The sequence below is a fragment of the Crotalus tigris genome, unplaced genomic scaffold (genome assembly GCF_016545835.1).
Source record: "Crotalus tigris isolate CLP2741 ecotype Arizona unplaced genomic scaffold, ASM1654583v1 scf7180000024464.508515016:1373766, whole genome shotgun sequence".
Lineage (NCBI taxonomy): Eukaryota > Metazoa > Chordata > Lepidosauria > Squamata > Viperidae > Crotalus > Crotalus tigris.
The window spans coordinates 1,258,824-1,285,137 of NW_024100635.1; the positions used below are offsets into that span (position 1 = coordinate 1,258,824).

General features: G+C 40.4%; 1 protein-coding gene and 2 long non-coding RNA genes across 12 annotated transcripts in view; 2 read left to right on the forward strand and 1 right to left on the reverse strand.

Moving 5' to 3' along the window:
* LOC120303335 (zinc finger and SCAN domain-containing protein 2-like) overlaps nt 1-26,314 on the reverse strand; it is a 47,307-nt gene that overhangs the window by 15,454 nt on the left and 5,539 nt on the right. For 3 of the 8 annotated variants that reach the window (XM_039332781.1, XM_039332780.1, XM_039332783.1), the window contains one exon: nt 20,296-23,091. In XM_039332781.1, the coding sequence (XP_039188715.1) occupies nt 21,135-22,367 (1,233 nt within the window). In that variant the 5' untranslated portion in view covers nt 22,368-23,091 and the 3' untranslated portion in view covers nt 20,296-21,134. Of the gene's footprint in view, nt 1-59; nt 6,547-20,295; nt 24,532-26,314 lie in introns of those variants that run through there. The other 5 variants (XM_039332776.1, XM_039332778.1, XM_039332784.1 and 2 more) reach the window with 4 other exon arrangements.
* LOC120303356 lies at nt 260-4,344 on the forward strand. Of its 2 annotated transcripts, none has more exons than XR_005555422.1 (3): nt 260-399; nt 1,387-2,154; nt 3,619-4,344. It is a non-coding gene; the product is annotated as an uncharacterized LOC120303356 (long non-coding RNA). The 2 variants fall into 2 exon arrangements; XR_005555421.1 differs by having other exon boundaries at nt 3,622-4,344.
* Nucleotides 16,064-20,147, forward strand: LOC120303355. 2 transcript variants are annotated; one of them, XR_005555420.1, is made up of 3 exons: nt 16,064-16,202; nt 17,190-17,957; nt 19,422-20,147. It is a non-coding gene; the product is annotated as an uncharacterized LOC120303355 (long non-coding RNA). The 2 variants fall into 2 exon arrangements; XR_005555419.1 differs by having other exon boundaries at nt 19,425-20,147.

Genomic DNA, 26,314 nt, shown 5'->3' on the forward strand with positions numbered 1-26,314 from the left:
GAGGAAACCAAACAGCCCCGCTTGCTCCCGGCTTCTCCTCCGACCTTCCCTCCACTCACCTCCCACCTTCTGCTTCTACCCTTGAAAGAGCAGAAAAGCCCCTTTGCACACCAACCTCCTCCCATGAATGATCCGGAAGAGGAAGTTCTGATGTTCAAAAGGTCCTTTTTCAAGAGGCAACTGAGCTTTCTTTCTTCTACTCTTCCCGTCTCCTCCTCTCCTTTCTAGCAATGTAGTACTCGATGGTTTTAATTCCTGAGTCTAAAGTCAACCAAAGATTCCGCCTTCTGTATTGTCCGCTTTCTAGGCACAGATGTTGCCTGTTTGACTCCGGATAGGTGGCGAAAAACACGGTTGTCTGGCGTTTGCACGATTTCCTCCTTGATTAAAAGCTAACAGGTAATTTTTGACTCCTAGCAACTAACCTTTGCAACTGAGCCAAGTGAAATAGTGAAATGTGATGCTGGTTAGCTTATGAAGATTAGCTACGTGCTGAGTCCTAAAAGTTCATGACGGTTTTATAGAATTACAGTTTTTTTTATGGGTGACTCTCAGTGGCGATCAAAACCTCTCTACACCCGAAATCTTTATGACTTATTTAATGTGGCTCCCAAGGTTTTAGGACATAGCAGCAACATCAGGCCAGATGTACCAGGGGAGCCAACCTCCCTCTTGCTGGCCAGGGCTGCATCCAAGGGCATCCAGCATGCCAGCTTCGTTCCTGAAGGAGGAGAATGTAGATATGCTAAATGCTAAATGCCATGTACTTCTGTAAATTTGCTTGAGAGGAAGTCTCCATTAGGTCACAGAGAGGAAAAAAAATGCAGCAGGGCCTGAAAATAGGGCGCTAAGAAAGGGGGGAAAATTGTGAACATACGGTAGAGGAAATATTTAAAAAATACATTTTTAAAAAGAAAACAAAAGGGAAGAATAGAATATTCCACCAAAGCACATGGCCAACTGATGACCAGGCTAACCTTTTTAGAGGGACACCCTGCACTGCCGTTTTTTAATGTACATCTCGTAGGTTTTGGATGGGGATAGTGGCCATTTCGGCTATTGCATCTGAGCTCTGTTGCATGGAGGAATCTGGAATAAAAGAACTGCAAGGTATATTTTATTGATTCCCTTTTTATTCAGTAACTCAAGATGGCATACAAAGCACTGCCTGTGTAGCGTGCTGTAATTTACAAGGTAGGCCAGACAACCTACCTACCTACCTACAATGTGATCCACTAGAAAAAAATTGTAACCAGTCCTCTGAATTGTGTTAGTGAAATGAACAAATGTACAATTCTTTGGTTTCTTCTAAATTCAGGATCATTCATCTGCAGACTTTAAATATCATTTCATTGCTCCAAATATTGTTTCTCTCTTTTCTTGTAGACATTCCTTGGAAAACCTTAAAGAAAATTTGACTTTTAGAATAGAATAGAGCTGGAAGGGACCTTGGAGGTCTTCTAGTCCATCCCCCTGCTCAAGTAGGAGAACCTATACCATTTCAGACAAGTGACTGTCTAATCCAGGGGTCGGCAATCTAAAACGGTGAAAGAGCCACTTGGACCCGTTTCCCTCACAAAAAAAAACAAAAGACAAAAAACTGGGAGCCGCAAAATGTGCACATATGCGTGCGCATGCGCACACACGTAACGGGGTCCGGAGGGTTCCCTCCTGCTTTCTGTCCTGCCCGCCCAGGTAGAGAGCCTGCGCCTCCTCTTCTCCTGCGGCCGGGGAAGGAGGGCCGGCCCTGGGCCTGTCCTGGAGGACTTTTTAGGCCCCGGATGCCCCCCCCACCCTCTCCTCCGTCTGCTGGCACTGCAGCTCTGCAGCAAGAGGGAACCCTCAGGACCTTTGGTTTTCCTGGTTTGCCAACAAGGCTTGCAAACTCAGCTCCTGCCAGGGAAGCAGCACCTTTTGGGACGGACTCTGAGCAATTGCATGCTTCAGGGAAGGAGCACAGAGGCCTGCAAGCAAACAGGCAGGCAGGCAGATGCTGGGCAGCATGAATCAAGCGGCGAGCAAAACCCCGAAACCTTTTGCGTTTGTTTGCAAAGAAGCAGTGAAAGCCGGTCCAGCTGGTCGTCGGGGTGCAGAACCGGGCCACGGGGGCCAAGCCTTACTCACCGGAAATGCTGAAGCTTCCCACACCAACCGGTAGGTCTTCCGTGCTGCTCTGCTCGGACCGCCGGCTTCTTGCTACAGGGCTGTCTCCCTCCAGAGCTGTCTTCCCCCCCTCCCATCTATGTCGAGCCCATGGCGAAGAGCGTCCCACAAACCAAAGAAGTTGAACCAATCAATTCAAACTTTTCTCGTGAGAAGTTTGAATAGATTGGTTCAACTTTTTTAATCCTTTTTTTTGGCACTGCACGTGGCTGGGAGCCGCAGGAGACGGCTGAAAGAGCCGCATGCAGCTCTGGAGCCGCGGGTTGCCGACCCGTGGTCTAGTCTCTTAAAAATCTCCAGTGATGGAGTGCGCATGATTTCTGGAGGCAAGCTGTTCTACTGGCTGATTGCCCTGGGGGAGGGGGAGGGAAATGACTGGGAGACCCTGTGGAGGAGGGAAGGGCCAAGGAGACACAAAGGATGGGAAACAGAGCACAGAGTGTCTTGGAGGGTTGGGGAGGCCTAGGATGCCTCAGGTAGGCAAGCCTGGGCCTGGGCTAGGCCTCCAAGAGTTTTCCCCAACCCTGAGATAGCCACTATTCCCCTTAGTGACTCACACATTCGATTAATGGCTGCATCAGGGACATCAGGCTAGTTAAGGATTGCATTAGCTGGTTTGTTTTTTTGGCAGCTGAAGCAGTCCTGTCTTATACTTGTCCATTGGACATCTAGATTCCTTTGTTGACCCAGGTATTACCTATTTTATCCCTGTGCATTTGTTTTTTGCTGCCTAAGTGCAGACATTACTTTCCTCATCATTGAACAATACTTTGTTGGATAGATCCCAATGCTCTGTCAGAATCCCTTTGGATCTTGAGCCTATCTATTTATAAGAGGTCGAACTGTAGTGGGCCCAAGACCAAACCTTGAGGTACCCGATTGCATGCTTCTGTCCATGTAGATGTAATTCCATTGATGAAAACCCCGAGTGTGGTTGGTCAGTCAATTGCGAATCCACCTAGGGCTGGTTCTGTCTATCCCATGTTGTTCTATCTTACCAAAAAGTTAACTTGTGCTCTACCTTGTCAAATGTCTTGCTGACGTCCAAGTATACTATCTCCAAAACATTTCACAAATCCACTAATTAAGTTACTTCATAAAAAATGACAATAATGTTTGTCTGGCATCACATTCTTAACAAACCCATTCTGGCTTGTTATAGCTGCCCATCATTTCTGTTTCTCCAGAAGCATTAGTGGAAACAGAAGTTTACTTTAATTAAATAACTTGTGAAATTCTCAGCCTTTTAAAAGAAGAAATAAAATCAGGGGGGGACAGGACTAAGCTGGGGGAAAAGGGTATTTCCAAAGGCTTTTATAGGAAAATAGTTGGGGAACAGAAAAGGTAAGGTAAGGTCTCACTCAACTCCTCCAGTTGCTTTCATTGTGTTTGGTAATGCTTTGGGCTTTCGGCTGGTGTGACTTGATGAGCACTTTTTTCTTCCTTGGTCCTGAGGAGCTGCCTTGGATGAAACAGAGAGGCTGCGGCCCCTCCACGATTTACCGTAGTTCCTCCCCAATGGAGGTCACCCCTCCAGAGCGACTTTCAACCATTTACAGGGTCTTCTGAAGAAAGAAAACCGGACGGCGGGGAGAACAGTCTCTCTGCACACCCACTAACGCCGGGATCCGGAACAGGAAGCCAATTCTTTGATTTTCAAAGGCTACAAATCGACTGGCAAAACAAATGGCTGTATTAGAGGGAAACCATAGCTTAATTGTCCGGTTTGAAATGTCCTAATTTCCCTCTGTCAGACTGGCTGTGATGGAGAAGACAATCGCTGAATCTGAGAAGGATGCCAATCAAAATATATCCAGTTAGCCATTCTAATTTTTAAACTGTGCCTAATGAATTGCTGTATTTTCACAGAATTTAGGACTAGGGCAGATAGCAATACAACAATAAATTAAGAAGCAGAAGCCTAACTACAGCTCACGTCATCACAGGCAGAGAGTGGCGGGACTGATGTGTGATTGAAACTGAAATTTTAAATTTATAAATGAGGGAAGGGAAGCTGAGTAAAACAGATTACTTAGAGATGCAGATTGCACAAGATACAGATTACAAGGTAACAATCGTATGTATTAGAAACCCACTCTATCACTGAGCAAGAGTTGGGTAATGAGCTTTACATTATCTTTTTATTATTAAATGCATTCATTATTAAACTTAATCACTGCCCATCTCGCCGTCTGAGGCAGCTCTGAGTGACTTCCCTTGACCTAATGTCCATAGCAACACTGAAAATACCCATTGTTTCCCTTATCAACAATGAAAACTTTTCAACTGCACATTTTTTTTTCTCATGTTAGATAGCAAAACAGAGAGGTTTGTCTCTCTTCTGAGTGACAGTATGGCCAATTGGCAGCTGCTTCCACAAGTCCACCGCATGGCCCAGGGACGAAGCCAGGCCCACTGAAAGTAACGGCTGCTTCCAGGACACAATCCCAAGGGCCAGGGATGCACACCCTCCCCTCCATCCCCAACATGAGGATAAGAAATTTTAGAACGAGAGAGGAGGGTGTGAGGCATGCAGGGACCCAGTGGGAGGGAGAAAAAGCCTGTGGAGACCCTGGGGTGGGAAAGAACTGGGAGGCACAAGGGTTGGGAAATAGAGCACAGGGTGAGGAGGCCTAGAGATGCCTACAACAGTCAAACCTGGGCCTGTACTAGGCCTCCAAGAGTTTTCCCCAACCCTGAGGTAGCCAGTGTTCCAGTTAGTGACTGACACAATTAATGGCTGCATCAGAGAGATCAGGGTAGTTTAGGAAAGAAGTCTCACTTAATGGCCGTTGCAACAGGTAACCATAACTGCAAGGCCCATGACAGTTATAACTTGAGGACCTTTTCTACACTGGCTGAGGAATTCTGGGCTTCAAACTCTGCAGGAAACCAAGGTGGAAGACCTGAAACTCCACATGTAGGAATTATATAATCAATATACAAAACTACCACCCAGAAACCTTTTTGAGGAAATCCACAACTTCTACAAAAGGAAATATCCAGTAGCTGCTACTGTTAACCATAAATTGGTAGTTAGCCCTCTTCCATTTTCCTTTTCTCTCCACCTACAAGTCTAGTCCTGAGACATGTTTGAGTAAACACATTCAGAACACAATTCAAATAGTCATTTTCTCAACTACAGTTTCAATGGGAGATCACAAATGAATTTCAAGCCTTTTCTAAATTCTTCAACTTTTGCCTCATGTGGATTTCCTCGTGTGCAATAAGGGATGATTTATGAGTGAAGTAACATCCACAGACTGGACATTTGAAAGATTTCTCCCCTGTGTGAGTCCTCTGATGTATCACCAGGCTGGATTTGTGACTGAACCTATTCCCACAGACAGGACATTCAAAGGGTTTCTCTCCTGTGTGAGCCCTCTGGTGTTTCACCAGGTAACAATTGCGAATGAAACTTTTCCCACAGAGAGCACATTCAAAGGGTCTCTCTCCTGTGTGAATCCTCTGGTGTGTCACAAGGGTGGAATAATCACTGACACATTTCCCACAATCAGGACATTCAAAGGGTTTCTCTCCTGTGTGAGTCCTCTGGTGTGCCACCAGGTTACACTTGTGATTGAAACTTTTCCCACAATCAGAACATTCAAAGGGTTTCTCTCCTATGTGAGTCCTTTGGTGTATCAAAATCATGTAATTCTCACTGAAACGTTTTCCACAATCAGGACATTCAAACCGTTTTTCTCCTGTGTGAGTCCTCTGGTGTTTCAAAAGGTTGGAATTCTGATTGAAACTTTTCCCACAATCAGGACATTCAAATGGTTTCTCTCCTGTGTGAGTCCTCTGGTGTATCACAAGGCTGGAATTCCGACTGAAATTTCTTCCACAATAAGGACATTGAAAGGGTTTCTCTCCTGTGTGAGTCCTCTGGTGTTTCACAAGGCTGGAATTCTCACTGAAACCTTTCCCACAATCAGGACATTCAAAGGGTTTCTCTCCTGTGTGAGTCCTCTGGTGTTTCACAAGGCTGGAATTCACACTGAAACTTTTCCCACAATCAGGACATTCAAAGGGTTTCTCTCCTGTGTGAGTCCTCTGGTGTCTCACAAGGCTGGAACTGCCACTAAAACCTTTCCCACAATCAGGACATTCAAAGGGTTTTTCTCCTGTGTGAGTCCTCTGGTGTGTCACCAGGTGGGAATTCTGACTGAAACTTTTCCCACAATCAGGACAGTCAAAGGGTTTTTCTCCTGTGTGAGTCCTCTGGTGTGTCACCAGGTGGGAATTCTGACTGAAACTTTTCCCACAATCAGGACAGTCAAAGGGTTTTTCTCCTGTGTGAGTCCTCTGGTGTGTCACCAGGTGGGAATTCTGACTGAAACCTTTCCCACATTCAGGACATTCAAAGGGTTTTTCTCCTGTGTGAGTGCTCTGGTGTCTCATGACATGGAAATTTCTAATGAAACTCACACAATCAATACAGTCATATGTTGTCTCCCTGCTGTGAATCCTCTGATGTATCAGCACGTTGCCATGCTCAATAAAGCATTTACTGCACTAGGAATGCTTTTATGGCTTTTCTCTTGTGTGGGTCCTTCCAGGAACCAAAAGGGAGCTGTCCTGACTAAAGTTTGACACAATCAGATGATTTGTACAGCTTTTCTGCTGTGTGGCTCCTCTTGTGCGTAATCAGCTGTGATTTACAATCTATGCTTTTCTAACAATAGACACAACTATGGAGCTTTTCCACAGCTGATATTCTTGAGGAAGTCAAAAATATGGACAATCCCTTGTTTAGTGGTATTTTCATTCAATCCGTTTTCTTCCGCACAGGGCGAGGCCTGCATGGCTCTCTGCTCTATGTGACTTTCCTGCTCATCTTTTCCTCCAACTGACTTCCAGATATTTCACTCTTTTAATGAATAAAAAATAATCTCCCTTCACTTTTCATGTAAAGTATCCTTGAGTTCTGAATAATCTACTTGTTCCAGCTTGAAATCTTTCTTGATTTTCTGTTTTTTTCTATGAGCTGCTGGAGGAAAAGGAGAATTGTGTGGTTTTCTGAAGAAAATGGAAAATATTTTGATTTGTGACTTGGTTTGCTTTCCTTTTCAATGTTGCTGGTTATTCTTGGCTATCCAGAGTGCTGTTCTTCCCATCCTCTTTTCTGTAAGATTTAAGGAAAAGTGTAACTTTAATTTTTATAAAATGGTGAGGTGTGAAAAAAGAAGTATACATTACAATGAAAAAGCAAACATGCCACAATGATAGAATAATCTTTTACATTGTTTATGATTCATCTCTTACATGGAAGACTACCGACATTGATGTTCAAATATCCATTCAATTAAATTCAGTTGTTGATTTGGGTAAAATTTCTTGTTGACTTTGGTCAATCACAAATCCTTAGCAATGCAAAGGGTTATCATCAAATACATCTGGAAGTGATGGGGATAGATTATATAATTCCAGATATATGCATACAGAGAGAAATATAGATACACACTCCTACAAAAGTATATATGGAAAGGAGCTTCCGGTGGCTGCGTCGTGCTGATGGTGGCTTTCTGACAGCCGTCTGTCACAGGAAAGTGTAAAAGCTGGCAAAACAGCGTCGATCAGCTGTTTTGCAGCTTGAAACCTTCCTCACGGGTGAAGGGAGGAAGGTGAGCCTTCTCCCGGACAGAAGTAGAGCTTTACCAATCTCCCAGAGATTTTTTTCTTGGGAGATGGAGAGTGAGAGGTCCTTAGGAGTCTGGGTGTGCTCCGCTTCCCTGGATACCTTTGTTCTCGGGCGGAAGAACGAAGCTAGACACTGCCTCTACTGCTGCTGCTTAAATGGAAACTGTAAGTTAAATTAAAAGCAGATGGAGCGGTCAGGAGGACAACAATTGGATGATTTTATTTTAAACTTAACTCATGTGAGAATTAACATCTTCTCCTGCTATTACTTTAACAAACTGTCGGAGTGAAGAAATATGGTGGAAGAGTCCTGCTTCTTTGTTACTTTCTTTGTCTGAGAACTTTCACTTTCTACTTTCCATTTACTATTTTCAGCTGGCAACAAGTTTCAACAATGCAATAGACTTGGTTTATTTAAAGAGAACTCTTCTTTTTTAAAGGGGAAATTGCTTTTTCTTCTCCTTTATTCCTATTTTATTTTTTAATTTTTTTTCTTTTTTTTTCCGTTTTAAAAAATGGCTTTGAAATGTCCAGAACCTTTTTCTCTTCTTAAAACTTCAATTTCTTCTCCAGTAACTCAGACTGTACAACAACCTAAACCTAAACCTTCCCCACCTTCTGCTCCACCTCAGGCAATTACACTTAAGGATTTACAAGATGCTTTGGATAAGACTGTACAAAAAACAGCAGAGCTCCTGGCTCAAAAAAATAATGAGTTGAGGGAAGATATTGTGTTGGCACTCCAGCGGCTTGCTAGTCTTGTAGAAAAGATTGACGACCGTGTGGATGAGGTGGTGGTGGGTAATGTTGAAATATTACAAGACAGAGTTGAAAAAATAGAAGATAATGTGGATGTTGCACAGAATGAAATTATAATGTCACAATATAGAGAAATGGAATATGCTTTGAGAATAAGAGGCTTGAAGGAAAATGTTCAGGAGAATTTGAAAGAAGAAATTGCAGCAGAACTGGCTTCTATTTTGGAATGTGATCCTGAAGGAATGTTGAGAGATATAGAAAAGATCTTCAGAGTCAATTCATGGGTTGCAAAACAGAGAAAATTACCAAGAGATGTGGTTGTTTATTTTGCTAGAAGATCACTTCGTAATGAAATTATACAGGCTTTCTATAAGCAAAGATTTCAGATTGCAGCTCAGGATGTGGTAGTTTTAAAGGAAATACCTTCAAAAATTCTTAGAAAAAGAAAAGACTTTGCTTTTTTGGCTGAAGAACTTAAGAAACGACAAATTCAATTTAGATGGGATATACCTGTGGGGATAGTGGTGACCTATGTTGGCACACAATATCGTCTTAATACAATTTCAAAAGCAAGAGATTTCTATGTTACTGTTTTAAAAGGAGATCTACCACCATCTCCAAGATCAAAAAAGGATGAGAGCAAGGCAGAAGCACAGTTGGCTGTAGGTTCAATACCACTTTTGGGAGAAGAATTATTGGTTGAATCTATGCAACAGAGTTTGCAAATAACGGAAGACCCAAGGGAACAGAGAATTACACGTGCTGCTCATAAACGTAGAGAAAGAGGAGAACAACAACAACAAAAGGTAGATGATGGAGTTTCATCACAGTCTACTTCAGAGCCAGTGGGAGGAGCAAGGCCAAAGAGGTCATCGACTGCAAATTTAGAGGTTTTGTTCCAAAGGCTTCAACCTGCCAAGAATGGCAAAGCTTCTAACCTGGAATGTTAATGGTCTTAATTCACCACAGAAAAGAAAGTCTTTCATTATTTGAAACAACACAGAAATGATATTATTTGTTTACAAGAGACTCATATTATTTCGAAAGATTAAAAATATTTGTTTAACCCCCGGCTGGGGGTACACTTCATAGCTCCTGCTTTGCAGAAAAAAGGAGGTGTAGTTATTTATGTGAGAAAGGAGCTTTCACCGAAACTAATTGATTTTGATTCACAAGGTAGATATGTCATCATTGATTTATTAATAAATGATAGAGAACTCTTCTTGTTGGATTATATGCTCCCAATCAACAACAAAAATATTTCTAAAAGATGATTCACCAGAAATTAATTTCTTTGGATTACAAGTCAGTTATTATGATGGGAGATTGGAATGGTGTTTTAGATTCAAGCAAAGATAAGAAGAATTCTTCTAAAGTTTCTAATCATGCAAGACTTCCTAAAGCTTTTTTTGATTTAAAGGATGATTTGGAACTTAGAGACATTTGGAGAGAACGGAACATTGAGGAAAAAGATTTTACCTTTTTTTCAGATAGGCACCAATCTTATTCTAGAATTGACTTTTTTTTAGTTACTAATGATTTCTTTTCTAGGGTTAAGAATACCAAGATATTTCCTAGAATAATTTCAGATCATAGTCCTGTATGGTTGGAAATGTCGCTGGAAGAAGGGACTAGAAGGTCTTGGAGGTTGAACGAGAATTTATTTAGATATGAAGAGAATATACAGAGATGTAGAGGTTATTTAAAGGATTTTTTTGCTTGGAACATGAATAAGGGTACCTCGATGCCAATGGTATGGGATTCTAGTAAAACATATATGAGAGGGATTTTGATTTCTATGAATAATACTCATAGATGTAAACAGACTCAGAAACGTAAAGAGTTGGAAGATGAGATTAAATGTAAGGAAAAGATTTTAATATCAAACCCAATGGATAATAACTTAAAGGTTTCTATAACTCTGCTTAAGGAGCAATTTAATATGTTAATAGCGGATCAGATGGCAACTAATTTGAGGTATATGGAACACAATACATTTTGTAATGCAAATAAAACTGGTAGATGGTTGGCTTATCAATTACCTAAGAAACAGAAATCAAGGACTATAGATAAAATAATTTATAAAGGTAAAGAAGTGTTTCAACAAAATTTGATTAAAAAGACTTTTTTAGATTCTTATTCAAAGTTATATGCTAGTGAAACTATACAAACTTCAGACATAGAAAAATATTTACAGGAAGCACATTTTCCTAGACTTACGATTGACCAACGTGATGGGATTAATGGTTTAATTACTTCTGAAGAGATTATTTCTGCAATTAAACAATTGAAGATTGGCAAGACTCCAGGTACTGATGGACTAACAGCAATTTATTATAAGATGCTATCTGAAGAAATGATAGAACCATTAAAGGAACTTTTCAATGATATTTTGTTGGGAGCAGAGCTACCTCCATCTTGGAGAAGGACTTTTATATCATTGATTCCAAAGGAAGACCAGGATCTGTCCCAACCTAGAAATTATAGGCCTATATCTCTTTTAAATACAGATTATAAGATTTTTGCAAAGATACTGGCAAATAGATTAATGCAGGTTTTGAAACAATTGATTCATACTGACCAATCTGGATTTATAATGGGAAGATATATGAAATATAATGTAAGACAAATTGTTAACTTATTAGAGTATTTGGATAAGAACAACCAAATCCCTGCTGCTTTAATATTTATAGATGCTGAGAAAGCTTTTGATCAATTAGATTGGACATTTTTATTGAAAGTCGTAGAGGAAATGAACTTTGGAGTCAAATTTTTGTGTGCTCTCAAGGCCATATATCAGCAACAATCGGCACAAATTATAATTAATGGGGGATTAACAGATGTATTTAAAATAGAAAAAGGTACGAGACAGGGTTGTCCCTTATCCCCCTTGTTATTTGTATTAACAGTGAAGATTTTACTTATTAAAATTCGAGATTCATCTAGATTAAAAGGAATAAAAATAAGTAAGATTGATTATAGGCTGAGAGCTTTTGCTGATGATTTGGTTGTGACGTTATCCCACCCAACAGATTCGGTCAGAGACTTGGTTGAAATTTTAGCGCAGTATGGACAGGTCTCTGGTTTTAAGGTGAACAAGAACAAAACTAAAATATTATTGAAAAATATGTCTATGAAGGGAAAAGATATTATAGCTGAAGCAACAGGTTGTGAAGTAGTTAATAAGGTTAAGTATTTAGGAGTATATATCACAACATCTAATGGAAAATTGTATAAGAATAATTATGAACACTTATGGGTAAAAGTACAAAAAGATTTAAATGATTGGCAAAAATTACAACTATCGTTGCTGGGGAGAATCTCAGTAGTAAAGATGAATGTTCTACCAAAGTTTCTTTTTTTGTTTCAGATGATACCTATCTTAAAAAAGGATGCTAATTTGGATGAGTGGCAGAAGGGTATCAATAAATTTATCTGGGGTGGGAAGAAATCAAGGGTAAAGTTTAAGATTTTGCAAGACACTCGAGAAAAAGGTGGACTTAAAGCACCTAATTTGAAATTATATTATGATGGGTTGGAGGTTAAATAGGTCAGATAAGTAGAAATAGGGTTCTTTTGTATATAATATTGATATTTTAATTTGGAGAGAGGAATTGCTCGGGCATTTCCCCTGGACTGCATCCAGAGTGAGAAGATAGGAGGAAGGGGAGAAGTAAGTAGGAAGGTTGAGGAGAAGGAGGAGAGGGGAAGAGTGAGGAAGAAGAGGGAAAGAGGGAAGTGAGAGAAGAGGTTAGAGGGTGGATGCGGTTTGGGGGGAAATGGGTGAGCAATACCGAAAGTTGTGTGTATAAATTTACGTTATTCTTTATCTGAAGTACTCTTTATGAATGTAATGAAAAATTGAAAATAAAAAAATCTTTTACAAAAAAAAAAAGTATATATGGAAAAAATCTATGTCTTTGAAGCCTGGAAAAATGTCCCAAAATAGTTTACAGTCAAAGCTTCTGAGCTAATTTTAGAGATGTGGTGGCTTTAACTGATGGATAACAGAATAATAGAGTTGGAAGGGACCTTGAAGGAAGAACGAAGAATGTTAATGGTGGAAATGACAATGAATAAAAAAAAAAGATGTTGCTAGTAGCAATACATGCACCAAACAATAAACAAGAAATATTTTATCAAAAACTACACAGAAAAATATTGCAAATGGAATATCAAAATATTTGTTTAGTAGGAGGTTTTAACGCAATTGTGAATGAAAAATTAGATTTCAAAAGTAGTAAAATGGGGGGAAAAGGAAGAAAGAGATTATGTAACGTGTTTGTTAAAATGACAGAAGAAATCTGCGTATAGAATGTCTGGAGAGAAATAAACCCCAAAAAGACTTGCTATACATTTTATTCAAATAGACACAAATCATGGTCTAGAATTGATATGATATGGATGTCCCCTAAATTAAGAACTAATATACATGAGATTGAGATAGAACCCAATATTTGGGCTGACCATAATCCAATAAAGCTGAGTTGGACAAGAGTAAAGAAGAAATCAAGGTGGACATTGAATCAACTCTTATTAAAGGAGAAAGAATTTCAGAAATAGCAGTAAAGGAAATGGAATTCTTTTTCAAAGAAAATAAAAAAGAAGACACTTCACTCCAGTACATATGAGATACAGCCAAAGCACACTTCAGAGGATTAGCTATAATTTATACGGCTGAAAAGAATAAAGAGAAAAAGCAACAGTGTACAACGCAAAGGGAAAAGTTTAAAAAAATTGAAGCTAGAACTTCAAAAAGATCCACAAAAAAACTCTTAAAAGACAAATGGAGATAATTAAACATAAACTAATCCTAATAACAATCAGAAGAGTTGGCTCAACAAATCAGAAGAGGAAAACAATTTTTTTCGAAAATGCAAATAAACTGGGAAGATAGCTGGTTTATAAATTGGAAAAAGAAAGAGAGAAAAAGTTGATAAACAAATTACAACATAAGAAGGGAGATGTGCAAATCCAAAATAAGGCAATAAAAAATAGTTAAAGCATATTATGAAAAACTATATGACGTAGAAAAAAAAATCTCTGGAAAAAAACAACATAAAATATGGAAAAAGCCAATGTACCAAAAATTCCAGAAAACATTAAAAACATGCTAAACGAAAAAATAACGATGGAACTGATGGAAGCTATAAAAAGACAAAAAAAAAACAACAACATTGGAGACAACCCCTAAACTAGGGGTGTCAAATTGCCAGCCTGCAGGCCGGACGCGTCACCCAAAAGCTGTACCCGCCCCATTGCCGGCAATAGCAAAACAATCCCGATACATCGCGCAACGTAACGTAACGTCGCGAGTTTGATATGTCTGTCCTAAACTATTGAAAAGGATTTAGTTATTTGGAGAAGTAGCAGGATTGAAGATAAATAGAGAAAAAACAAACGTTATAGTTAAAAACCTTACATCTAAGCAAAAAGTACAATTGTCAAAAAAATTGGATTTTAAAATAGTTAGGAAAGTTATATATTTGGGAATATACCTAACAGCAAGATGTGCAATGATAAAAGATAACTACATAACATTACTTAATCAAATAAAATTAGATCTAGAAAAATGGAAAAACTTACAACTATCAGCGTTAGGAAGAATAGCTACTGTGAGAATGAAGAGTTTACCAAAACTGCTTTTCTTGTTCCAAACAGCATCTATAAAAATAGAGAAGAATTTTTTTGATGATTTAAATACTTTGATTTTGAAATTTATTTGGCAAGAAAGGAAGGCCAGAATTAAACTGAAAATGCTACAAGAATCCAAGAACATAATCTGCAATGTGGATGGCATGCATTTCTATGGTATGAGAATAAGATTCATAGATAGTTTCAAAATCATTATATAAGAAATAAACTACTTCTTGTGTACAAAAAGATAAATGTTAAAATCTACTTAAGAATCCCAGGATTGCTTTCAACGTTTGTTCACCCAAATCAAGTAAAATATGAAAAAAATGGACGTATAAAGATATTTTGGATACCGAAGGGAAATTAAAATCTAAACCAGAGGCTGTACACCAGGGTACTGAATTATCATGGTGGCCTCAGTTACAAATGCAATCAAGTATGAAAAAGATGCGAAAATATATGGTTTTTATAAAAAACAATGTTTGATCAGATGCTGTTGACCTCTGATAAAAAACTGTGTAAGAAACTATAAAACTTTCTATTAAATTCAAAAATGGAGGATGAACAAGTGAAAGAAACAATGATACGATGGGCAGAAAACTTTGGATATAATACAGAATTAGAGAAATGGCAAAAACTTTGGGAAAGAAATTATAAATTGATCATGGCAACTTTTTATAAAGAAAACTGATATAAAATGTTCTATAGATGGCATTTACCACATGCTAGATTAGCAAAACTGTTTAAAAATATGTCCAGTAAATGTTGGAAATGTAATCAAACACGTGGCTTGCATTTTCATATGTGGTGGCCTTGTGTTGAAGAAAAAAAAACGGGCCAAAAGACACCTGGTTAGAAAAGATGACAGGGAAACATGTAGATTTTAAACCTGCACTCTTTTTATTAGGTATAATATAAGAAAAATTTAATAAGCCAAGTGTATATTTAACATTGCATGTATTAACAGCAGCAGGGATTGTATTTGCTCAGCTCTGGGAGAATAAAGAAACCCCACTAGACAAAGAGATAATCAAGAAGATCTTGGACTGTGCTGGAATGGACAGACTTACATTGAGGATCAAAGAGAAAGAAGATACAGAATATTTTCAAACATGGAATTTATTTAATCAATGGGTGGAGAAAAGGGGTAGACACTAAGAATGTAACTTGTATTATTAAGCAAACAAATTGGACCAGACAACATGATGTTTCTTAAGCACTAGTCAAATGTGATAATAGAAAATTAATTTTCAAAAGTTGTAAAAAAAAATAATAAGAGAGTTGGAAGGGACCTTGGAGGTCTTCTAGTCCAACCCCCTGCTCAGGCAGAGGACCCTATTACTATTCCTGAAAATGGCTGTCCGGTCTCCTATTAAAAACCTCCAGTGACGGAGCACCCACAACCTCTGGAGGGAAGCCATTTCCAAAGAATCAACCTTCCCTTGAAGGAGACTTTTTAAATCTTCCCATCAGCATAAAATCGCAGCCCCCAGTTTAACAGCCTGCAGCACCAGTGGACTTAAAAGTTGGGGAGGGAAGGAAAATGCAGCGGCGGCAGCTGAGATGCTTCAGCCTAGTTGCTTCTCTGCTTGGACTCAGTGGAGGAAACCAAACAGCCCCGCTTGCTCCCGGCTTCTCCTCCGACCTTCCCTCCACTCACCTCCCACCTTCTGCTTCTACCCTTGAAAGAGCAGAAAAGCCCCTTTGCACACCAACCTCCTCCCATGAGTGATCCGGAAGAGGAAGTTCTGATGTTCAAAAGGTCCTTTTTCAAGAGGCAACTGAGCTTTCTTTCTTCTACTCTTCCCGTCTCCTCCTCTCCTTTCTAGCAATGTAGTACTCGATGGTTTTAATTCCTGAGTCTAAAGTCAACCAAAGATTCCGCCTTCTGTATTGTCCGCTTTCTAGGCACAGATGTTGCCTGTTTGACTCCGGATAGGTGGCGAAAAACACGGTTGTCTGGCGTTTGCACGATTTCCTCCTTGATTAAAAGCTAACAGGTAATTTTTGACTCCTAGCAACTAACCTTTGCAACTGAGCCAAGTGAAATAGTGAAATGTGATGCTGGTTAGCTTATGAAGATTAGCTACGTGCTGAGTCCTAAAAGTTCATGACGGTTTTATAGAATTACAGTTTTTTTTATGGGTGACTCTCAGTGGCGATCAAAACCTCTCTACACCCGAAATCTTTATGACTTATTTAATGTGGCTCCCAAGGTTTTAGGACATAGCAGCAACATCAGGCCAGATGTACCAGGGGAGCCAACCTCCCTCTTGCTGGCCAGGGCTGCATCCAAGGGCATCCAGCATGCCAGCTTCGTTCCTGAAGGAGGAGAATGTAGATATGCTAAATGCTAAATGCCATGTACTTCTGTAAATTTGCTTGAGGGGAAGTCTCCATTAGGTCACAGAGAGGAAAAAAAATGCAGCAGGGCCTGAAAATAGGGCGCTAAGAAAGGGGGGAAAATTGTGAACATACGGTAGAGGAAATATTTCAAAAATACATTTTTAAAAAGAAAACAAAAGGGAAGAATAGAATATTCCACCAAAGCACATGGCCAACTGATGACCAGGCTAACCTTTTTAGAGGGACACCCTGCACTGCCGTTTTTTAATGTACATCTCGTAGGTTTTGGATGGGGATAGTGGCCATTTCGGCTATTGCATCTGAGCTCTGTTGCATGGAGGAATCTGGAATAAAAGAACTGCAAGGTATATTTTATTGATTCCCTTTTTATTCAGTAACTCAAGATGGCATACAAAGCACTGCCTGTGTAGCGTGCTGTAATTTACAAGGTAGGCCAGACAACCTACCTACCTACCTACAATGTGATCCACTAGAAAAAAATTGTAACCAGTCCTCTGAATTGTGTTAGTGAAATGAACAAATGTACAATTCTTTGGTTTCTTCTAAATTCAGGATCATTCATCTGCAGACTTTAAATATCATTTCATTGCTCCAAATATTGTTTCTCTCTTTTCTTGTAGGCATTCCTTGGAAAACCTTAAAGAAAATTTGACTTTTAGAATAGAATAGAGCTGGAAGGGACCTTGGAGGTCTTCTAGTCCATCCCCCTGCTCAAGTAGGAGAACCTATACCATTTCAGACAAGTGACTGTCTAGTCCAGGGGTCGGCAACCTAAAACGGTGAAAGAGCCACTTGGACCCGTTTCCCTCACAAAAAAAAACAAAAGACAAAAAACTGGGAGCCGCAAAATGTGCACATATGCGTGCGCATGCGCACACACGTAACGGGGTCCGGAGGGTTCCCTCCTGCTTTCTGTCCTGCCCGCCCAGGTAGAGAGCCTGCGCCTCCTCTTCTCCTGCGGCCGGGGAAGGAGGGCCGGCCCTGGGCCTGTCCTGGAGGACTTTTTAGGCCCCGGATGCCCCCCCCACCCTCTCCTCCGTCTGCTGGCACTGCAGCTCTGCAGCAAGAGGGAACCCTCAGGACCTTTGGTTTTCCTGGTTTGCCAACAAGGCTTGCAAACTCAGCTCCTGCCAGGGAAGCAGCACCTTTTGGGACGGACTCTGAGCAATTGCATGCTTCAGGGAAGGAGCACAGAGGCCTGCAAGTAGACAGGCAGGCAGGCAGATGCTGGGCAGCATGAATCAAGCGGCGAGCAAAACCCCGAAACCTTTTGCGTTTGTTTGCAAAGAAGCAGTGAAAGCCGGTCCAGCTGGTCGTCGGGGTGCAGAACCGGGCCACGGGGGCCAAGCCTTACTCACCGGAAATGCTGAAGCTTCCCACACCAACCGGTAGGTCTTCCGTGCTGCTCTGCTCGGACCGCCGGCTTCTTGCTACAGGGCTGTCTCCCTCCAGAGCTGTCTTCCCCCCCTCCCATCTATGTCGAGCCCATGGCGAAGAGCGTCCCACAAACCAAAGAAGTTGAACCAATCAATTCAAACTTTTCTCGTGAGAAGTTTGAATAGATTGGTTCAACTTTTTTAATCCTTTTTTTTGGCACTGCACGTGGCTGGGAGCCGCAGGAGACGGCTGAAAGAGCCGCATGCAGCTCTGGAGCCGCGGGTTGCCGACCCGTGGTCTAGTCTCTTAAAAATCTCCAGTGATGGACTGCGCATGATTTCTGGAGGCAAGCTGTTCTACTGGTTGATTGCCCTGGGGGAGGGGGAGGGAAATGACTGGGGGACCCTGTGGAGGAGGGAAGGGCCAAGGAGACACAAAGGATGGGAAACAGAGCACAGAGTGTCTTGGAGGGTTGGGGAGGCCTAGGATGCCTCAGGTAGGCAAGCCTGGGCCTGGGCTAGGCCTCCAAGAGTTTTCCCCAACCCTGAGATAGCCACTATTCCCCTTAGTGACTCACACATTCGATTAATGGCTGCATCAGGGACATCAGGCTAGTTAAGGATTGCATTAGCTGGTTTGTTTTTTTGGCAGCTGAAGCAGTCCTGTCTTATACTTGTCCATTGGACATCTAGATTCCTTTGTTGACCCAGGTATTACCTATTTTATCCCTGTGCATTTGTTTTTTGCTGCCTAAGTGCAGACATTACTTTCCTCATCATTGAACAATACTTTGTTGGATAGATCCCAATGCTCTGTCAGAATCCCTTTGGATCTTGAGCCTATCTATTTATAAGAGGTCGAACTGTAGTGGGCCCAAGACCAAACCTTGAGGTACCCGATTGCATGCTTCTGTCCATGTAGATGTAATTCCATTGATGAAAACCCCGAGTGTGGTTGGTCAGTCAATTGCGAATCCACCTAGGGCTGGTTCTGTCTATCCCATGTTGTTCTATCTTACCAAAAAGTTAACTTGTGCTCTACCTTGTCAAATGTCTTGCTGACGTCCAAGTATACTATCTCCAAAACATTTCACAAATCCACTAATTAAGTTACTTCATAAAAAATGACAATAATGTTTGTCTGGCATCACATTCTTAACAAACCCATTCTGGCTTGTTATAGCTGCCCATCATTTCTGTTTCTCCAGAAGCATTAGTGGAAACAGAAGTTTACTTTAATTAAATAACTTGTGAAATTCTCAGCCTTTTAAAAGAAGAAATAAAATCAGGGGGGGACAGGACTAAGCTGGGGGAAAAGGGTATTTCCAAAGGCTTTTATAGGAAAATAGTTGGGGAACAGAAAAGGTAAGGTAAGGTCTCACTCAACTCCTCCAGTTGCTTTCATTGTGTTTGGTAATGCTTTGGGCTTTCGGCTGGTGTGACTTGATGAGCACTTTTTTCTTCCTTGGTCCTGAGGAGCTGCCTTGGATGAAACAGAGAGGCTGCGGCCCCTCCACGATTTACCGTAGTTCCTCCCCAATGGAGGTCACCCCTCCAGAGCGACTTTCAACCATTTACAGGGTCTTCTGAAGAAAGAAAACCGGACGGCGGGGAGAACAGTCTCTCTGCACACCCACTAACGCCGGGATCCGGAACAGGAAGCCAATTCTTTGATTTTCAAAGGCTACAAATCGACTGGCAAAACAAATGGCTGTATTAGAGGGAAACCATAGCTTAATTGTCCGGTTTGAAATGTCCTAATTTCCCTCTGTCAGACTGGCTGTGATGGAGAAGACAATCGCTGAATCTGAGAAGGATGCCAATCAAAATATATCCAGTTAGCCATTCTAATTTTTAAACTGTGCCTAATGAATTGCTGTATTTTCACAGAATTTAGGACTAGGGCAGATAGCAATACAACAATAAATTAAGAAGCAGAAGCCTAACTACAGCTCACGTCATCACAGGCAGAGAGTGGCGGGACTGATGTGTGATTGAAACTGAAATTTTAAATTTATAAATGAGGGAAGGGAAGCTGAGTAAAACAGATTACTTAGAGATGCAGATTGCACAAGATACAGATTACAAGGTAACAATCGTATGTATTAGAAACCCACTCTATCACTGAGCAAGAGTTGGGTAATGAGCTTTACATTATCTTTTTATTATTAAATGCATTCATTATTAAACTTAATCACTGCCCATCTCGCCGTCTGAGGCAGCTCTGAGTGACTTCCCTTGACCTAATGTCCATAGCAACACTGAAAATACCCATTGTTTCCCTTATCAACAATGAAAACTTTTCAACTGCACATTTTTTTTTCTCATGTTAGATAGCAAAACAAAGACGTTTGTCTCTCTTCTGTGTGACAGTATGGCCAAATGGCAGCCGCTTCCACAAGTCATCTGCATGGCCCAGGGACGAAGCCAGGGCGCACTGAAAATAACGGCTGCTCCCAGGACACTGTCGCAAGGGCCAGGGATGCACGCCCTCCCCTCCTTCACCAACGTGAGGATCAGAAATCTTAGAAAGAAAGAGGAGGGTGTGAGGCGTGCAGGGACCCAGTGGGAGGGAGAAAAAGCCTGTGGAGACACTGGGGTGGGAAAGAATTGGGCGGCACAAAGGTTGGGAAACAGAGCACAGGGTGGGGGAGGCCTAGAGATGCCTACGACAGGCAAACCTGGCCTGCACTAGGCCTCGAAGAGTTTTCCCCAGCCCTAAGGTAGCCATCGTTCCACTTAGTAACTGACACAATTAATGGCTTCATCAGAGTGATCAGGGTAGTTTAGGAAAGAAGTCTCAACGGCCATTGCAACATGCAACCATAATTGCAAGGCCCATGACAGTTATATCTTGAGGACCTTTTCTACGCTGGCTGAGGACTTCTGGGCCTCAAAATCTGGAGGAAACCAAGGTAGAAGACCTGAAACTCCACATGTAGGAATTATATAATCATTATACAAAACTACCACCCAGAAACCTTTTTGAGGAAATCCACAACTTCTACAAAAGGAAATATCCAGCAGCTGCTACTGTTAACCATAAATTGGTAGTTAGCCCTCTTCCATTTTCCTTTTCTTTCCACCTACAAGTCAAGTCCTGAGACATGTTTGAGTAAACACATTCAGAACACAATTCAAATAGTCATTTTCTCAACTACAGTTTCAATGGGAAATCACAAATGAATTTCAAGCCTTTTCTAAATTCTTCAACTTTTGCCTCATGTGGATTTCTTCGTGTGCAATAAGGGATGATTTATGAGTGAAGTAACATCCACAGACTGGACAATTGAAAGATTTCTCCCCTGTGTGAGTCCTCTGGTGTATCACCAGGCTGGATTTGTGACTGAAATAATTCCCACAGACAGGACATTCAAAGGGTTTCTCTCCTGTGTGAGCCCTCTGGTGTTTTACCAGGTAACAATTGCGAATGAAACTTTTCCCACAGAGAGCACATTCAAACGGTTTCTCTCCTGGGTGAATCCTCTGGTGTGTCGCAAGGCTGGAATAATCACTGAAACGTTTCCCACAATCAGGACATTCAAAGGGTTTCTCTCCTGTGTGAGTCCTCTGGTGTGCCACCAGGTTACACTTGTGATTGAAACTTTTCCCACAATCAGGACATTCAAAGGGTTTCTCTCCTGTGTGAGTCCTTTGGTGTATCAAGATCATGTAATTCTCACTGAAACGTTTTCCACAATCAGGACATTCAAACCGTTTTTCTCCTGTGTGAGTCCTCTGGTGTTTCAAAAGGTTGGAATTCTCACTGAAACCTTTCCCACAATCAGGACATTCAAAGGGTTTTTCTCCTGTGTGAGTCCTCTGGTGTATCACAAGGCTGGAATTCCGACTGAAATTTCTTCCACAATAAGGACATTGAAAGGGTTTCTCTCCTGTGTGAGTCCTCTGGTGTTTCACAAGGCTGGAATTCTCACTGAAACCTTTCCCACAATCAGGACATTGAAAGGGTTTTTCTCCTGTGTGAGTCCTCTGGTGTTTCACAAGGCTGGAATTCACACTGAAACTTTTCCCACAATCAGGACATTCAAAGGGTTTCTCTCCTGTGTGAGTCCTCTGGTGTCTCACAAGGCTGGAACTGCCACTAAAACCTTTCCCACAATCAGGACATTCAAAGGGTTTTTCTCCTGTGTGAGTCCTCTGGTGTGTCACCAGGTGGGAATTCTGACTGAAACTTTTCCCACAATCAGGACAGTCAAAGGGTTTTTCTCCTGTGTGAGTCCTCTGGTGTGTCACCAGGTGGGAATTCTGACTGAAACTTTTCCCACAATCAGGACAGTCAAAGGGTTTTTCTCCTGTGTGAGTCCTCTGGTGTGTCACCAGGTGGGAATTCTGACTGAAACCTTTCCCACATTCAGGACATTCAAAGGGTTTTTCTCCTGTGTGAGTGCTCTGGTGTCTCATGACATGGAAATTTCTAATGAAACTCACACAATCAATACAGTCATATGTTGTCTCCCTGCTGTGAATCCTCTGATGTATCAGCACGTTGCCATGCTCAATAAAGCATTTACTGCACTAGGAATGCTTTTATGGCTTTTCTCTTGTGTGGGTCCTTCCAGGAACCAAAAGGGAGCTGTCCTGACTAAAGTTTGACACAATCAGATGATTTGTACAGCTTTTCTGCTGTGTGGCTCCTCTTGTGCGTAATCAGCTGTGATTTACAATCTATGCTTTTCTAACAATAGACACAACTATGGAGCTTTTCCACAGCTGATATTCTTGAGGAAGTCAAAAATATGGACAATCCCTTGTTTAGTGGTATTTTCATTCAATCCGTTTTCTTCCGCACAGGGCGAGGCCTGCATGGCTCTCTGCTCTATGTGACTTTCCTGCTCATCTTTTCCTCCAACTGACTTCCAGATATTTCACTCTTTTAATGAATAAAAAATAATCTCCCTTCACTTTTCATGTAAAGTATCCTTGAGTTCTGAATAATCTACTTGTTCCAGCTTGAAATCTTTCTTGATTTTCTGTTTTTTTCTATGAGCTGCTGGAGGAAAAGGAGAATTGTGTGGTTTTCTGAAGAAAATGGAAAATATTTTGATTTGTGACTTGGTTTGCTTTCCTTTTCAATGTTGCTGGTTATTCTTGGCTATCCAGAGTGCTGTTCTTCCCATCCTCTTTTCTGTAAGATTTAAGGAAAAGTGTAACTTTAATTTTTATAAAATGGTGAGGTGTGAAAAAAGAAGTATACATTACAATGAAAAAGCAAACATGCCACAATGATAGAATAATCTTTTACATTGTTTATGATTCATCTCTTACATGGAAGACTACCGACATTGATGTTCAAATATCCATTCAATTAAATTCAGTTGTTGATTTGGGTAAAATTTCTTGTTGACTTTGGTCAATCACAAATCCTTAGCAATGCAAAGGGTTATCATCAAATACATCTGGAAGTGATGGGGATAGATTATATAATTCCAGATATATGCATACAGAGAGAAATATAGATACACACTCCTACAAAAGTATATATGGAAAGGAGCTTCCGGTGGCTGCGTCGTGCTGATGGTGGCTTTCTGACAGCCGTCTGTCACAGGAAAGTGTAAAAGCTGGCAAAACAGCGTCGATCAGCTGTTTTGCAGCTTGAAACCTTCCTCACGGGTGAAGGGAGGAAGGTGAGCCTTCTCCCGGACAGAAGTAGAGCTTTACCAATCTCCCAGAGATTTTTTTCTTGGGAGATGGAGAGTGAGAGGTCCTTAGGAGTCTGGGTGTGCTCCGCTTCCCTGGATACCTTTGTTCTCGGGCGGAAGAACGAAGCTAGACACTGCCTCTACTGCTGCTGCTTAAATGGAAACTGTAAGTTAAATTAAAAGCAGATGGAGCGGTCAGGAGGACAACAATTGGATGATTTTATTTTAAACTTAACTCATGTGAGAATTAACATCTTCTCCTGCTATTACTTTAACAAACTGTCGGAGTGAAGAAATATGGTGGAAGAGTCCTGCTTCTTTGTTACTTTCTTTGTCTGAGAACTTTCACTTTCTACTTTCCATTTACTATTTTCAGCTGGCAACAAGTTTCAACAATGCAATAGACTTGGTTTATTTAAAGAGAACTCTTCTTTTTTAAAGGGGAAATTGCTTTTTCTTCTCCTTTATTCCTATTTTATTTTTTAATTTTTTTTCTTTTTTTTTCCGTTTTAAAAAATGGCTTTGAAATGTCCAGAACCTTTTTCTCTTCTTAAAACTTCAATTTCTTCTCCAGTAACTCAGACTGTACAACAACCTAAACCTAAACCTTCCCCACCTTCTGCTCCACCTCAGGCAATTACACTTAAGGATTTACAAGATGCTTTGGATAAGACTGTACAAAAAACAGCAGAGCTCCTGGCTCAAAAAAATAATGAGTTGAGGGAAGATATTGTGTTGGCACTCCAGCGGCTTGCTAGTCTTGTAGAAAAGATTGACGACCGTGTGGATGAGGTGGTGGTGGGTAATGTTGAAATATTACAAGACAGAGTTGAAAAAATAGAAGATAATGTGGATGTTGCACAGAATGAAATTATAATGTCACAATATAGAGAAATGGAATATGCTTTGAGAATAAGAGGCTTGAAGGAAAATGTTCAGGAGAATTTGAAAGAAGAAATTGCAGCAGAACTGGCTTCTATTTTGGAATGTGATCCTGAAGGAATGTTGAGAGATATAGAAAAGATCTTCAGAGTCAATTCATGGGTTGCAAAACAGAGAAAATTACCAAGAGATGTGGTTGTTTATTTTGCTAGAAGATCACTTCGTAATGAAATTATACAGGCTTTCTATAAGCAAAGATTTCAGATTGCAGCTCAGGATGTGGTAGTTTTAAAGGAAATACCTTCAAAAATTCTTAGAAAAAGAAAAGACTTTGCTTTTTTGGCTGAAGAACTTAAGAAACGACAAATTCAATTTAGATGGGATATACCTGTGGGGATAGTGGTGACCTATGTTGGCACACAATATCGTCTTAATACAATTTCAAAAGCAAGAGATTTCTATGTTACTGTTTTAAAAGGAGATCTACCACCATCTCCAAGATCAAAAAAGGATGAGAGCAAGGCAGAAGCACAGTTGGCTGTAGGTTCAATACCACTTTTGGGAGAAGAATTATTGGTTGAATCTATGCAACAGAGTTTGCAAATAACAGAAGACCCAAGGGAACAGAGAATTACACGTGCTGCTCATAAACGTAGAGAAAGAGGAGAACAACAACAACAAAAGGTAGATGATGGAGTTTCATCACAGTCTACTTCAGAGCCAGTGGGAGGAGCAAGGCCAAAGAGGTCATCGACTGCAAATTTAGAGGTTTTGTTCCAAAGGCTTCAACCTGCCAAGAATGGCAAAGCTTCTAACCTGGAATGTTAATGGTCTTAATTCACCACAGAAAAGAAAGTCTTTCATTATTTGAAACAACACAGAAATGATATTATTTGTTTACAAGAGACTCATATTATTTCGAAAGATTAAAAATATTTGTTTAACCCCCGGCTGGGGGTACACTTCATAGCTCCTGCTTTGCAGAAAAAAGGAGGTGTAGTTATTTATGTGAGAAAGGAGCTTTCACCGAAACTAATTGATTTTGATTCACAAGGTAGATATGTCATCATTGATTTATTAATAAATGATAGAGAACTCTTCTTGTTGGATTATATGCTCCCAATCAACAACAAAAATATTTCTAAAAGATGATTCACCAGAAATTAATTTCTTTGGATTACAAGTCAGTTATTATGATGGGAGATTGGAATGGTGTTTTAGATTCAAGCAAAGATAAGAAGAATTCTTCTAAAGTTTCTAATCATGCAAGACTTCCTAAAGCTTTTTTTGATTTAAAGGATGATTTGGAACTTAGAGACATTTGGAGAGAACGGAACATTGAGGAAAAAGATTTTACCTTTTTTTCAGATAGGCACCAATCTTATTCTAGAATTGACTTTTTTTTAGTTACTAATGATTTCTTTTCTAGGGTTAAGAATACCAAGATATTTCCTAGAATAATTTCAGATCATAGTCCTGTATGGTTGGAAATGTCGCTGGAAGAAGGGACTAGAAGGTCTTGGAGGTTGAACGAGAATTTATTTAGATATGAAGAGAATATACAGAGATGTAGAGGTTATTTAAAGGATTTTTTTGCTTGGAACATGAATAAGGGTACCTCGATGCCAATGGTATGGGATTCTAGTAAAACATATATGAGAGGGATTTTGATTTCTATGAATAATACTCATAGATGTAAACAGACTCAGAAACGTAAAGAGTTGGAAGATGAGATTAAATGTAAGGAAAAGATTTTAATATCAAACCCAATGGATAATAACTTAAAGGTTTCTATAACTCTGCTTAAGGAGCAATTTAATATGTTAA